General features: G+C 39.2%; 4 protein-coding genes across 6 annotated transcripts; 2 read left to right on the forward strand and 2 right to left on the reverse strand.

Moving 5' to 3' along the window:
* The first annotated feature begins 167 nt into the window (after positions 1 to 167).
* LOC113742058 (uncharacterized) lies at positions 168 to 841 on the forward strand. Its single transcript, XM_027269759.2, has one exon. The coding sequence runs from the start codon at positions 341 to 343 to the stop codon at positions 692 to 694; it is 354 nt and encodes a 117-aa protein (XP_027125560.1). The 5' UTR covers positions 168 to 340; the 3' UTR covers positions 695 to 841.
* Positions 842 to 968: 127 nt separating this feature from the next.
* On the reverse strand, positions 969 to 3,527 carry LOC113740656 (putative pentatricopeptide repeat-containing protein At2g01510). The gene has a single exon (XM_027268198.2). The coding sequence runs from the start codon at positions 3,520 to 3,522 to the stop codon at positions 1,021 to 1,023; it is 2,502 nt and encodes an 833-aa protein (XP_027123999.1). The 5' UTR covers positions 3,523 to 3,527; the 3' UTR covers positions 969 to 1,020.
* A 694-nt stretch (positions 3,528 to 4,221) lies between these two features.
* LOC113742038 (organic cation/carnitine transporter 1) lies at positions 4,222 to 7,037 on the reverse strand. The gene is made up of 2 exons (XM_027269722.2): positions 6,042 to 7,037; positions 4,222 to 5,594 (listed from the first exon to the last, which is right to left on the reverse strand). Exons 1-2 carry the CDS (start codon positions 6,484 to 6,486, stop codon positions 4,387 to 4,389), a joined length of 1,653 nt encoding a protein of 550 aa, XP_027125523.1. The 5' UTR covers positions 6,487 to 7,037; the 3' UTR covers positions 4,222 to 4,386.
* An 823-nt stretch (positions 7,038 to 7,860) lies between these two features.
* On the forward strand, positions 7,861 to 12,404 carry LOC113742039 (RNA pseudouridine synthase 3, mitochondrial-like). Of its 3 annotated transcripts, none has more exons than XM_027269723.2 (10): positions 7,862 to 8,077; positions 8,472 to 8,818; positions 8,942 to 9,013; positions 9,199 to 9,357; positions 9,673 to 9,720; positions 9,813 to 9,893; positions 10,288 to 10,404; positions 10,619 to 10,720; positions 10,827 to 10,985; positions 11,828 to 12,404. In XM_027269723.2, the coding sequence occupies exons 2-10, from the start codon at positions 8,528 to 8,530 to the stop codon at positions 12,206 to 12,208; spliced, it is 1,410 nt and encodes a 469-aa protein (XP_027125524.1). In that variant the 5' UTR covers positions 7,862 to 8,077; positions 8,472 to 8,527; the 3' UTR covers positions 12,209 to 12,404. The 3 variants fall into 3 exon arrangements, with proteins under 3 accessions (XP_027125526.1, XP_027125524.1, XP_027125525.1); XM_027269724.2 differs by having other exon boundaries at positions 8,491 to 8,818; XM_027269725.2 differs by lacking the exon at positions 10,288 to 10,404 and having other exon boundaries at positions 7,861 to 8,077.
* The last annotated feature ends 2,485 nt before the right edge of the window (positions 12,405 to 14,889 follow it).

Below are 14,889 nucleotides of genomic sequence, written 5' to 3' on the forward strand. Positions count from 1 at the left end.
AATATCATTTCGAAAAAAAAAACATGGAGAATAATGACATTACCGGTAAACATTTGGGACCAAAAGTTAAAAACTTAACCTTGTTTTATAGGGTACCAAATTCAGATTATAAAGTATGTCAAGGACTACTGTAACAATTTATCCCAACTTGAACGCGAGAAAGAACAGGAAAATTTTCTCTTAGGATATAGAAACAGCACGTATAAACCCCTTCTTGGAGTACAACTTTTGGAGCGGGATGTACATTTGACAGCCAACTATCTCCTCTATAAACGCCGTTCCGGTAGCGAATCAATTGCTTCGCAATCCCAGAACCATTGTGCGACTGTGAGAGAGAGAGATGTCGGACGCATACGAGAGAGTGAAAGGAGGGAGGCTAACATTCAAGGGAGGAGTTCTCGCCACGCGAAGCAAGGATATAGATAAGAAGAAGAAAAAGAAGAAGAACAAGTCCTCGAACGAAGACGACCTCCTGGCCAAGGATCCAAATCAAATCAACGACCCGTCAGCTACGGGTTCGGGTTCGGGTGCGGGAGAGATTTACACCATCGACGCGGCGAAGAAGATGAAGTACGATGAATTGTTCCCAGTTGAAGCTAAGAAGTTCGGGTACGACCCGACTGCTAAATCCAAATCCGTTGAAGAAGCCCTTGATGACCGCACCAAGAAAAAAGCTGACCGTTACTGTAAATAGTTGAATTATTACTACAACATTTAAACCCTAGTTCCTATTTGATTATATTTTGGGTTTCTTTTTTTCTTGTATTTTTTTTTTAATCTACCTCCATACATAGAGCTGTTAATGAATTGAAGACTAGTATCTACTTGATTTTCCTGTTTAGTGCTCCAACTTGAGTAGTAACTGTGTGTGTATTCAATTTGCCAAAATTGGATTAGGAGCCAAAAACACATTAGAGCTGACAGAAGAATTTTGTCAATTAATTGAAGGGTGACTCCCACCATACAACTTTTGGAGCTTAATGCCTATATGATGAGGTTTGTTGGTGATAATCAACCAGTTTACCAGTAATCACCACATGAACAAGAGCCATCCCTGAAATGGTGAAACCTGTTTGAATCTCTGACGGTAATTTCCCGCCCAACAATCTTTGAGATTACCTTGATTGCAGCATGACAATCCGGGCATGCTCGCAAATTCTTCATTATCAGTATTGGTGATCCCTCTGGTGTACTTATTAATGCGAAGGCTATTGCTAACCTTTCACTGTGGTATTTAAGGGATTCTATTTTGATTTCATCGGCCTCATCATGAAGTGCAACACTTGTGTCTGGTTTATAACCTTCCTCTTCCATTCGCTTCCACAATTCATTGATCTTTTCCCGAGTCCCTTTAATTTTTGGATGAATCATGTCATTTGCAGTGAACATGTGAACTTTGTGCTCAATTTCAACCCAGCTATATGCAGTCACTTTCTTTACTCCTCGTTGCCTCATAGCCTTCTTTACAGTGGCTACATTTTCCCAATCTCCTGCTTCCGCATAGATGTTGGACATTGAGACATAGGCACCACCATCTCTAAGAATGCTTAAATTGAAGAGTTGTTCAGCAGCCCTTTCTGCGAGGTCTTTATTCTTATGGATCCTGCATGAGTTTAGAATTGATGACCATGTGATCTCATCTGGCTCAAATGGCATGTCAGCAATAACTTTCTCTGCTTCACTAAACCTTCCTCTTCTACACAAGACGTGAACCAGAGATGCGTAGTGTTCTTTTCTTGGCACAAGATTGTAGGTTTCTGTCATGGAGTTGAAATACCTCAACGCTTCCTCAACAAGTCCATTGTGGCTGCAAGCTGTCAAGACACTGAGAAAGCTGACTGAGTTGGGTGGAAAACCGCATTGAATCATTTCCCTGAAGGACCTAAAAGTCCCTTCACCATCCCCATTCTGAGCATGAGCCGAGATCAAAGCATTCCAAGAGACTGTGTTCCTCACAGGCATCTCTTGAAATATCCGAATTGCATCTTTCATGGATCCGCATTTGGCATACATATCAAGAAGTCCACTGCCACAGAAGACATTTGACATGAACCCCAACCTAGTTATACATGTATGTAATTGTTTCCCAAGTGAAAGTGAAGCCAAATTTGCAGAGGCTCTTAACGTGCTTGCAAAAGTTGCCTGGTCACCACAAAAACTATCTCTACGCATGTCTTTGAACAGCTTAAGGGCTTCTTCATATAATCCTTTCTGAACATTAGCTGAGATGATAGCTGTCCAAGGAACGTGGCTTCTGCAAGCCAGATTTCCAAACAAAATATTGGCATCCTGAAATCTATCACATTTCGCATACATGTCAACAAGGGCATTGCCCACTAAAGTTTCTGAGATTGCTGTTGTAACTAAGGTCTGTGCATGAATTTGCTTTCCCATTTCCAGGTCGAGTGAATATGCTGCCACACTTAACATTGTTGCAAAAGGAAATTGCCTTCTATCAAACCTCGTGAACTGTAATTTTTGGAATAGATTGATTGATTCTTTGTATTGTTGATCATTTGCATACCCCGTGATAAGTATGTTGTAAGAAACACCATCCAACTCAGGCATCTCATAAAACAATTTCTCAACATCATCTGTACAATCATGCTTGGAGTAAAAATCCAGCAATGCATTGGCAACGAAAACATCCCGAACTAAGTTGCTCTTAATGGCTAGCACATGAACTTGTTGACCAAGAGCAACACCATCCAACCCTACACTGGCACACAAAACAGCCGCAAGGGTGAAATCTGAAGGCTTCAAGCCCAAATCCCGCATTTGGAAGAAGAGCTTTATTGCATAGTCATTCATCCCGCATTTTGTGTACCCAGTTACCATTGCATTGAAAGTCACGGAATCTCTCTCCAACATCCCACTGAACAGAAATAATGCAGAGTCAAGGCAACGACACTTGCAATAAGAATCCACTAAACTGTTGCCAACTCTTAGTTCTGAATCAAATCCCATCTTTATTACATGTCCATGAACCTGAACCACCTCTTTCAGGGCCTCAGAATCATCAGAACAACCTGATAACAAAGTTGTAAAAGTCACTTCATCAGGCCTCTCTGCGCCTACATTGCACATATCCGCGTAAAGGCGAAAAGCAGATTTAAACTGGTTTTTCTGCGAGTACGCCCCTATCATTATAGTCCAAGACACAGCAGTCCGATCAACCATATTATCAAATAACTGCATTGCACTGTTCAAGTTTCCTGATTTCACGTAACCCGAAAGCATCGTGTTAATTGAGTATGTATTTTTGTTAGGCATGTGGTCGAACAATTGGCGGGCTTCGGATACTCTGCTTTTGTTAACTAGTCTTTCAAGCTGATAATTAGAGCGACATGCAGCCGGGTCGAAACCAGTTTTAATTCTCTGGGCATCTATTACGACGTCGTTAACAACAGTTTGGATTGTTGAGGCGACTCTTGGTAAATCTAATGGAGAGGAAGAAGAAGTTGTGTGGGTTTGGAGTAATTTTCTGGCTTGATTAATACTACTGCTAAAACACACAGCCATGGTGAAAAGAGCCGTTAGATGGTGGCGCTTTTATTCATTTTGGCGCCTTTAAAGGAAAAAGTCCTGCTGCTTTGAAAAAAGAGTAATAAGTGAATACAAAGATGACAAGAAAGATTTTATTTTTAAAGCTGAGAACTAATTGCTAGTTAAAATCATGTTTTCTATTTTTTAAGAAAAAGATTTTTAAAAAAATTACCCTATGCTACATTTGACTATGTTGTTTATTGTGAGTTTGTGACCTAAAAAACTTCCATAATGATATCAAGTTGAACCTATAGTAAAGGGAAAATGGTGAACCTACATGTATAGAAGTGAAAAACATCTTTCTTTTTTTTTTTAAAGCAAAATTTAACAGGGTTAAGAACTTATAAAATTGTGAACCACAGATTAAGGTAATTTAAGAAAGTTGTCTGAATTTAGAGAACTGTTCATGGTAATATTTTGTGTCATTAAGCACTTTAGGTTGGGGTACATGTCAAAGTTGCAAAGAAAGAGCATATTACATCAGTGGCGGAGCCAGAAAAAATTTTCAGCGGAGACAAAATTAACCCAAAAAATTTTTGCCTACTTTTTTTCTAGTTTTTTAAGTAAAACAAAAATATTCACCAACAAATTGAAATGAAAAACCTTTTTTTAGCTTATTTTAAATGAAATTTTGTGTCCCACGTATCCTTTTAGAATATTAATTCATAAACCAACTTAGAGAATCATGTAATTCTTTCACTTCCTTCGTAAGAAAACTCTTAGGCACTGTTGAAATTATATCAAAATTCTATGGGTACTATAGGAATTTAAGAGGGCAGTGAAGCCGTGCCTCCAGTGCCCCCACCTTAAATCGGCCGCTGTTTTACATAGAGGTGAGCTTCATTTGCTGAGCTCAGTTTCCAAGTGATTTGGAGCAGAATTGAGCTGCCCCTCTTGGTCTTGTTGCTCCAGCGTCTCATACAAAGGGGAGTTTCTGGTCTCCGGCAGCCACAAAATCATCAATCCACTGAAAATGGACAGCGCCCCGAATATAAGGAAGGCGAGAGCTGGGCTGTATCTGCCCACAGCCACCAGCAGAGGAGCAATGGAGGCCCCTAACACCATGGCTTGTCTTAGCACAGAAACAGCAAAGCTTCTCACATTTGTAGGGAAAAGTTCCAGAGTGTAAACAAACAAGACATTAAATGCAGTTGATGCAGCCATGAATTCTATTGCTTCAAGATCAAATTCTGGCCAGCTTCCTCCTGATTTATCCAGAATTCCTTGTTTCCCACCTGAAAATAGTATGCAAAGAATGCTTGAAAGTCCAGCAATGAAAGCTAATTGCGAAAATATTAGCCGGCGCTTAGCCACGCTCAGGAGCACACCACCAATGAATACTGCTGAAATCTCCATCATTGCATTTGCTGCAACTGCAAAGTATAAATTGAAGTTTAGGTTCTCAACATTGAGTTGAACTCCAAAATAAACAAATCCAATCCCAAAGCCTGTCATCATAACCAAAGCCATCCTTTTGGCAGCCCATTTTGTGTTCCACAGAGTCCTTTCTTGCAAGACTTCTTCCCCTTTACTAGTCTCTTGAGTAGCAACAGATGGTTCTGATATGCACAGATTGGGAGGTATTTTTCTCCCATTGAGCCTTGCATATCTTCTTAATACATCTAGAGCTTCTTTGCTTCTTCCTCGAACGAGAAGCCATCGTGGAGATTCTGATACAAATGGTAGTAGTACAAAAATGGAGTAGACAAGGGGCAGAAATGAGATAATCTTGTATAAACTTCTCCAAGAATTCCTGCTGGGATATGCAATTAGGGGAATTGAAACAAAGCCCACCGCGAAGAAAAAGAAGCCATATTGGCCAGCTTGACCGCGCCATTTGACACCGACAACTTCTGTTGTTAGTACAAGGCTACATATGCCAATGCCTGACCGAGAAAAGCCATTTGCAAACCGGAGGAGTGAATAAAGCCATATATTTGGCGAGAGAGAGGTGAGAAAAATGGTTATCGAAGTTAGGAGGCATGAGATGAGCACAGCTCTTTTCCTTCCCAAGAATGCATCAGCTAGGTATCCATAGACAGAAGCACCTGGATTAAACATCATCAAATTTTGGATTCTGAATAGAGACTGATATATTAAGCTACTTGAGCCAGGAATGCCTACTGCTCTGGATCTTAAGCATCAGAACAAAAAATGACGTAGCGCTGGGCTGATGCATCATGCATCAACTTTTTTTGTACAGAAAATCACACATACGAAATTCTTGTCAAGGAATTCGAAAGGAAATGAGGAAGCAGTAAATAATCAGAGAGCAGTAAAGGTGGAAAACAGGGTATAGAGGTGCGCAAAAAAGCAAAGCATGAAAGCAAAAATTGCCAACTTTAAGTAACTTTAACGTCCATTTGGAACAGAAATGACTTAAATAGCATAAGATTGGAATATGCTGCTTATGATTCATGGCACAAGGAATAATACAACGTCATGAGCAGAGAACACAATGTACAACAGAATGAAAGTGAATTTGGAAGATTTACCAACGAGAGATCCAAGAAAGTAGAATGAAGCTGGCATCGCAGCAAGAAATTTACGGTCACAAATCAATCCCCACTCAGCAATGGTTGAACTTGTATTACCACCCACCCATTCCCAGGTTCCAGGCTTCAATCCGCAAACTGAAGCAGCATCTCCAGAACTGATATTTGTGAGTCTACAAGATGATGATGATGATGAGCTAATGCATCTCCATCCATCTGGCTGAGCATCAGCGAAAATAGTGACTAAAGTACTCTGGGCATCAAAAATCCATGCCAATGATACCAAGAACACGTGCAACAACTGTGAAAATCCAAATGATCCCACATATTCTTCTATCACTTGATCAACTGTTAATTCCAACTTTTCAGAACCAAGACTTTTACTCGAACAAAACCCTTTCTCTGCACTGCTTAGCTCTAAAAGTTCATTTTTCTCTTCTTCCATCTTGCTAACAAATTAACGACGAATGACACCAGCCCACCTCGGATTGTCGATTGCTGGTTTTAGCAGAAACATAAGAGTTGCTACTTATGCTACTGCTGAAGCTTAGGCCATCGGCAATGGAATTAAACTGCCATTGGATTTCAACCTATCACAGACCTTATCATCACAGGGACTGACTCTCAAACTACTTTTTGTGTCTTCTTACCAAGAATTGTCCCCTTACTAATGTTTTATAGCCCCTTATCTTTGATTGCAGGGAACTATTAGGAGAATTCCAAGAAGTGAAGGTGCAACACATGCTGCGTGAGAGCAACGTATCCGCAGATGCTTCGGCAAAAGAGGGTGCACGACATATGTCTGATCTAGTGTTTTATGACTCGATCCCTCCTTAATTGAAGGAGCCAGCCCCCAGAAAAATCGTATCCAATTCTAGTTCCACCCCGTAAAAAGAATGACTTCACCAAAATCTTTTCTTGTGCAAATTTTTTATTTTTCTGTGAGTAGATTTTTCGAATTTATATGAAGAAGATGATTGATTGCGTGCAAAATTGTCACGTCACACAAGTGAAGGTGGTGGATTACCACACAATGCCTTTTTACTTAGTGAAGTGTTATTTGACGTGTTAAGCAACTAGTGAAAAAAAAAGGAGGCAAAAGCTAACTCTTTGATTCATTGATTTGCTCAAGGTGGTAATCTGAGCAAGACAATAAAGATTTTCTCCACAATTTACATCAGTCAGTGAAAAGATGCCGATTGATTTCAATGAATTGCTTCAAGAATGTTGGTATGCACAAAATCACATACCTTATTGCCAAACTTGCTATTACTATTTAACTTTATGCGTCTTTTGTTACAAAAAACAAAAGGGAAAAAAAACCCCTTATTGCCACACTTTTTTATGAGCACCAAATAAGCCTGAACCTTTTTTCAATTTATTTTCTCTACCTAAATAAATTTTAAATCCTAAGGACTAAAGCTAAAAACTGCAAATTTTTTGAGGTCATAACAAAAATTTGGGCAAATTACACTTTACCCCCTTGTGGTTTAGTGTTTGTTTATAAAACTCCTATATAGTTTTAAAAGCTATATATAATCCTTTCATAGTTTGAATTAAAGTGTGAAAGTAACGGAATTTGTAATTTATAACGGTATCAACTAAAATGTCAAAAATACACATATGTAAAGTTGAAAATTATTTATTAACCACAGGGAGGGTTATGTATATATATTGAAAAACGTGTTTATGATGCAAGCAAATTAATTTTTTTTGGCAAATGATGTGATATCCAAACAAATTCAATGTTATCAATTGGAGTACGATGCAAAGTGAGAGTAGGGTATAAATTTAAGGGGCACAAAATGAAATTAGTATTTTTGGCAAATAAAGAAGCACGAACTTATGAAGCTTATTGGTATTTCCAGAAAAATAAAAATCTTCTAATTGTCGTCGGACAAGAAACAATTACCGCCCTCGTTCCTCCGTCCGGTAGCTTTTACTTTTCCTCTTACGCTCACTACTACACTACCACGACCTTTCCTTCTCTTAGTTAGCATTGACGGGTCCTCTGTTCTCTGTAACCAGTATTGAAGGTAACTTGTCCTAGTTAATTTGATCGTAACTCTACGTTATATACTAGAATAATTGATAAATGTTCTGTCTTGAGCTTTTGTGGATGGTTATGTGGGGCTATTCTTGATGCATACTAAGTATTTGAATAAATGCTGCAGCTAACTAGTATGATTTGCTTGTATTGCTGTCGTCGGATTACTCTTTTTTGTTAAAAATGCTTCATTTCTTGGCTTGCTGCATGCCTCCCTCAAGTCCCATTACCTCCACCATCCTGCAACATATTGATAAAAACTGACGCAGCTACTTTCACTTTCTTCAGTTTCTTTTCTTTACATATTATAAACCAGTCAAAATTTTAGCGGTTGCACTGTTAATTCTCATAGGATTAATGAATATAGACAAATCATTTGACAGAGGCTGTTTTTGGATGAAGGACGAGGGTCTAGCGCTGTTCTTTTGGTATCGGATGAATGTGGTGGAATAAGGTTGTGAAACTTAGTGGTTATAGTGTCCGGCATTACTCGAGGTCCAAAAAGGTCCAGCCTCCACGGGTGATACGAGTAACGAACAATGTAGCCCATCTGGGCCGCCCAAGAAAGGGACCAAAACCTCGCCAGCTCCTATCTCTGCCCCCATTTCCGGGTCACCCTTTGCCTGGAAGGAACTCGTCCACTGGTCACGTCACTGCCATTAGCTGGCTCAAGTATTATTTTGATGACATACCTGGCGATGTCGTTCAATCTCACTTCAACAAGGGCCTTGTCAGTATAACGCTCTCATGTTCACTTTTTCCTTTTTTTTTATTATTATTGTTTAATTTTCCCCTCTTGTTCACCTTTTTCATTTGTCACTTGATACCTTTACTTTAAATTGTTCTCTTGCAGGTGCAGATGGAAAGCCTTGATTCCAGTATGTCCTCGAAGAGTCAGGGAATGCAAACAAAATCGACGAGGAAGGTACTGCTGTTCATATGATCTACTCACCTGTCAGCCTTAACTCATACATTTAGAGGCAGAAAATTCAAGCCATTCATGCTCTCCAGCTTTCTTTTTTGTTTCCTCAGCTTATTGCTATTTTTCATTAATTTTCTCTAAGTTTTCAGTTTAGTTTGAGTGTCATCTCATTGTATAATGATTCATAGATTAATCACAATGAGGCCATGGAGCCGGGGGCAAGAGTGTCTGTACCTGTTTCTGTTGCTGAAGCTAAGATTTCCAAGAGGTTTGACATCATACCAAGTGGGACTCTATACCCAAATGCAGATGAGATAGAGTATTTGCAAAGACTTGTAAAATACAAGGCATATTCATCTATTCATCTACTGATGTATTTGTCTATTTCTATTTGAGTTAAGTGCATGGATTAGATATTTGTTGATTATAGTGTATGAAAATAAATGCAACTACGTTTTTTGATGGTTGAATTCCTTTGAACCCAGTGACCATGAAGAAAATTTAAAATCAAGGGCTTTATGGATCCCGTCTTGTGCATTACCCTGCATGCTTTTGATTTTGTTCTGCATTGGTGGAATATTGGCGCTATGGTTTGAAAACTCTAGATCTTTTGTGCATTCTAAATAACTGGCTGAACTAATATCTGCCGGAAAATATGCCAGGACTCTGCTATACTTGTGCTGAATAAGCCTCCTAAGCTGCCAGTGAAGGTTAGGATCTCCTATGCTCTTTGCGGTGTTAAAGTGCTGTCCTTGATTCATTTCCTATTCTTCCTATTCTAATATACATGGTTTGGCAATAGGGTAACCTGCCAATTCACAACAGCATGGATGCGTTGGCTGCCGCTGCATTGTCATATGATTATGATGAAGGCCCTAAATTGGTAGGTTAAATGTTGGCTGATTGCTGTGAGTTCTCTTGACCAACTTGACAATTCCTTATATGTCTTATTAAGTCTTTTGTTTTTGCAAATGATGGTGGTTCAAAAGTTAAATCATGACAAGTGACAAAAATCATTAATGTTACACATGCTTGCTTGTTAGCCTTCCAAGCTCTTGATAGGTCATCTACTTGAAATGATGGATTTATTCATCACGAACGGTATAACTGTTATTGCTAGAATATGCCTTTATAGGGTCTAGTAAATAAATTCAAGTTGGTATTACCTTGGTCTTCAGGATGATGAATCTTTAAATTAAAACCTATTGCTCAATATTATCAAATAGCAATCTTTCTTTCATTTTCAGAAGGAAAAGCTTTTTCATTTGCATGTTTAGGTGCATCGTCTTGACAGAGAAAGCAGCGGCCTCCTCCTGATGGGCAGAACAAAGGAAAGCATTTCCTATCTCCATTTATTGTTCAGTGACATAAATAAGGCCAAATCCTTGTCTAAGGTAGTCTAAGAGCTACTTGTTATGGCTTGATAGATGTTAAATCATTCCTTATCTTTGCTTCTAGCTTTCTGTACCTATTTTTTGCAAATTTCTCCCCCATGTATTCAAGGGGTTGCACTGTTACTCATGAAAGCGTGCTTCTTGAGTCGCATAGGGTCTCATGAACTGGTTTTACTATTCTTGCATCTTGATACATTAAACATTCGACCTTTAGGGTTGGGGTGATGCTTGTGAGTCAACATATCAACGGTATTGGGCACTAGTCATAGGTTCCCCTAAAGAGAAGGAAGGTCTAATTCATGCACCTATTACAAAGGTTCTCTCTCTCTCTCTCTCTCTCTCTCAAGTCTCAATTATCTTCTACAGAATATCTGTGTATTAGACAAACTTGGTGATGCTTTTGCTTTCTTTCTTCACTGCAGGTAATGCTTGATGATGGGAAGACTGAAAGGGTTATAGTGGCGAATCGTTCAGGCCTTGAAGCTTTCCAAGAGGCCATAACTGAATATAGGGTGCTTGGTCCTATGATTAATGGATGCTCATGGATTGAATTACGTCCACATACAAGCCGGAAGCATCAGGTATTATTCCCCGTTGCTTCTTTCTTTAGTTAAAGCCTACAACCTTTATTGCTTATTCAGAAATGAGATTTGTTAGATTGATGGAAATAATTCAGTTCCCTATCCTAGGGTCAGAGTTAAGACTTGTTTAATTGTGTTTCAAAAGTAAGGATCACTCTTTGCCCGCTGATCTCAACTGTATGCTTCTACCTGACAATGAGAGTTCAGATAATGATAACATGAACTATTTTACTTCTTCAGACAACTGTAAAAATGTGCTTCTCATTTTTTTTTCTCATTGAGTTTTGTACGTTTGATTAGATCTTGTGAGTTATCTCATCTTTGGTCCAATCCTTTTAATTGTTAATAGCACTTACAGAAAAAAAGGTAGATGTATGATTAGCTTTTTGAAGAAACGGATATTGATGGGAAAGATGAAGCTTTGGCAGTAATTCCATAAATAGACAAGTTGGATAAAGGCCACTAATTGATGTTCCCGTGGAGTAGCATCGTCCTTAAGTGCTCTGATATTCCAACTTCTGCATGCAAACATTTTATGGCTCTCTATTCCCTGAGCAGCTTTGCCTTCGTCTAACACCTTATTGTACACATGAATACCTAATTTGGAAACTTAAACAATCCAATCTTGCCTCTGGATGCCTCTTCTGGACCATTAAAGAAAGTACTTGCAAGTGCTGTTATATTGCAGATGCTTACACGTAATATCATTAGCTTGACCTATAATTGCTAAAGGCCCTACAGTCTGAATGGTTTGCCTCTGCAATGTTATTATTTCAACGTACCTCTGTGGAAAGCTTACTGTGGGAATTGTACATTATCTGACTTTGTTCTTCTTTCTTCAGCTTCGTGTGCACTGTGCTGAAGCTCTTGGTACTCCAATTGTGGGTGACTATAAATATGGCTGGTTTGTTCATCACAAATGGAAGCAAATGCCTAGAGTAGATTTTGAGCCAAACAGTGGGGAACCCTATAGATTGCGAAGGCCAGAAGGTTTGCATGTTCAGAAAGGGAGTGTCTTGTCTAAGGTTCCCCTACTTCATCTGCATTGTCGAGAGATGGTACTTCCAAACATTGAAAAGTTTCTTGAAATCCATACAAGTAAAGGCAGTAATTACCAGTCAAAACTCAAGTACAGCTCAAAACCAGATGTCCTTCGTTTTGTCGCACCGATGCCATCTCACATGAAAATTAGTTGGAATCTCATGTCATCTTATTTGATATGATAATGACAAAACTTGCCTTCACTCTAAACTAGTAAATCTATGGGAGCCTGCTTATTTGCATGTTGTTCCTTCCTTTGTTTTGTGTTCTTTTCCAATTTGTGAAAGCATGTGATGGTGTTCCTGAGGAGTTTGTTTCAAGCAGACTGTCAGAGCCATGGGGAAATGTTATGAAAGAACAGCACATTTCTAGTTCAAAGAGTTTCTGATATGAGCGCATGATACCTTAGGTTGATGAAGCATATTGGCCTCCTTTTTAATCTTGTACATGAAAAGAATATCCCGTTTTATCAAAAGAACGTGTTTGCACCATGTAGATGTAGTTTTCTAAATTACACCTACTTCCAAAATGACTTCATGACTTTGTATACGTGTACTTTAGTTTAATTTTGCCAAACCGTCATTTGCTTCTTCAAATTCTCAATATGACCGTGGCAAATTCACAGCGCCGCAACCTTACTAACTTTTTATTAACTTCTATTAAAAGTTAGCGTAATTCAAGGAATATAAAACAGTGCCGCAAGTAAAGGCATTTTGCACTAGTGAGAGGAATATCCTGTGGTTCACTGTGATATAAAGCCAGGCAATATCCTCCTAGACGGCAATTTAACGGCTCATGTAAGTTAAGATATTGCGGCAGCCACATCTACGAGAATGTTGATTCTCTGACTAATGTTTAAGCCATTATGGTGCCATTCAGATTTTGGATGTAACCACTCCTCTAGGCTCCCATTTGTCATGAAGGGATATACTATAGCTTTGAAATCATTACCCTGGAAATCAGAACTTGAACATGCTGTTATTACCTTGACAAGGTTGCGGTGCCTTGTATGTCTCAAGGCTTGGCATTCAGCCATGAAGCTCTTAGAAGCGTCTGGCAGATGGAGGTGCTGTACCTTGACAGCTATTACTGTTTCATCTGGACTAAGAGTTCCCTTGTCTACAGTTCCAAAACTACCTGAATCAATCAAGTTTTCTGAAGAGAATCCTCCTGTTGCATCATGGAGCAATTTATAGGAAACACTTGGATAGATTTGCCTGGAACTAGATGACACATCAGATTGTTTCTTAGAAACATCATAGATTGTTTCTTGGCAAGAGTGATAGGAATATGATTGAAGCCACCCCAACTAGCGTCAGTGTCAACTTGAGAGAGAGAGAATGCTTCTTGTGTACTTTTTCTGGATCTTGCAAGAGGCAATTTGGCAAATGCAGTTCTTGGACCCCACCACAAAGCTTGGGGTTTCCTAGCACTTCTACTGCACTACCATTAGCAAATACTCCTTCTGTGGGGATCTTACCTTCTAAATTATTGAATCACAAGTTAAGGTAGACCAGAGAAGAAAGATTCATAAAAAAAGGTGGAACTTGGCCAGAAAGGTTATTGCAGGAGAGATCTAGATACTGAAGAGATAGCGGACCCCCAAAATAAGGTATCGTCCCTTGGAGTGAATTATTCTGCGTGTAGAGAATTGTTACAGCCGATAATTTTCCCATGCTGATTGGTATGTTACCAGAATACCTATTGTAGGAAAAATCAGCATAAACAAGATGCCTCAAGTCTCCAATATCCGGGGGTATGGAACCAGTCAGGGAATTGTAAGAGAAATTTACTGCTCTAAGTGTTGTAATCTGCATCAGTTGTACAGGTAGTCTGCCACTCAGATTATTCTGTGAAAGGTCTAAACTTTGCATCTCTAAACAATTTCCCAAGTTTAAAGGTAGACTTCCCTCAAGATTGTTGGTGGCAGTATAAAAATTTATCAGCTGTGTTATGTTGCCAATGGAAGACGGAATCTCACCTGTAAACTGGTTTGAACTTAAAGCAAGTGTTCCCAGGTTTGAAGTCGTCCAATTGAAGCTGGAATAATTCCAGTCAGATGATTATTGCTCACGTAAAGTGTATTCAGATTTATGAGATTACCTATCTCTTTAGGTAGGCTTCCACTGATGCTATTGTTTTCAAAGTAAAGTCTCATCATTGAGTGGAGAGATTGGCTAAAGATCTGGGTAAGATGCCTCCGAATTGCTTGTCACCAAAATGCAGGAATAATAAATTGCTACAGTTTGTCAAAGTGGATATGAACTTCAAATCATCAGGTTGGCCACTTCCCAAAAGATTGAAACCAACATTGATCCACTGAATATTAGCCAAGCTACCAAAACTCAAAAGGTACTTGTCCTGTGAATTGATTCCCAAGAAGTTCAAGTTGCAAAAGGTTTGAAGCATTAGAAAATGAATATGGAATCTGCCCAGTGAAAAAATTAGCTGCCAAATAGATCCTGTCAAGATTCGGCCAAGAAAGGCCAATGTTAGGTCTTAGGAAGCCTGTGAACTTGTTGTCCGTCAGGGCAATGAATCTGAGAGATGACATATTATAAAGTGCAGGAGGAAATTCACCGTAAAGATTGTTATCTGATAGCCCAAGTGCCGCTAAATCTCTAAGCTGAGATATGGAACCTGGAACTTCACCCTGCAAATGGTTGTAAGACAAGTACAGCACCCGGAGAGCTGCAAGATTTCCAATAGAAGCTGGAATACTTTCTGTGAGATTGTTTCCAAGATAGAGTTGCCTGAGGTTTACTAAGTAGCCAAGTTCATATGGTATCTGTCCGACAAAGTAGTTGTGATCCAGTACAAGAGCCGTGAGGTTGGAACATTGTGACAAATTTGCAGAAATATG

The sequence above is a fragment of the Coffea arabica genome, chromosome 4e (assembly GCF_036785885.1).
Source record: "Coffea arabica cultivar ET-39 chromosome 4e, Coffea Arabica ET-39 HiFi, whole genome shotgun sequence".
Lineage (NCBI taxonomy): Eukaryota > Viridiplantae > Streptophyta > Magnoliopsida > Gentianales > Rubiaceae > Coffea > Coffea arabica.

Bases quoted from the DNA above. Each gene is read 5' to 3' on its own strand.
- LOC113742058 (XM_027269759.2), top strand. From the start codon at position 341: ATGTCGGACGCATACGAGAGAGTGAAAGGAGGGAGGCTAACATTCAAG.
- LOC113740656 (XM_027268198.2), bottom strand. From the start codon at position 3,522: ATGGCTGTGTGTTTTAGCAGTAGTATTAATCAAGCCAGAAAATTACTC.
- LOC113742038 (XM_027269722.2), bottom strand. From the start codon at position 6,486: ATGGAAGAAGAGAAAAATGAACTTTTAGAGCTAAGCAGTGCAGAGAAA. The intron at 5,595-6,041 runs GTAAATCTTCCA...TGTTTAATCCAG, and splicing joins CTTTCTTGGATCTCTCGTTG to GTGCTTCTGTCTATGGATAC.
- LOC113742039 (XM_027269723.2), top strand. From the start codon at position 8,528: ATGTGGTGGAATAAGGTTGTGAAACTTAGTGGTTATAGTGTCCGGCAT. The intron at 9,358-9,672 runs GCATATTCATCT...AAAATATGCCAG, and splicing joins AAAGACTTGTAAAATACAAG to GACTCTGCTATACTTGTGCT. The intron at 10,721-10,826 runs GTTCTCTCTCTC...TCTTCACTGCAG, and splicing joins TTCATGCACCTATTACAAAG to GTAATGCTTGATGATGGGAA.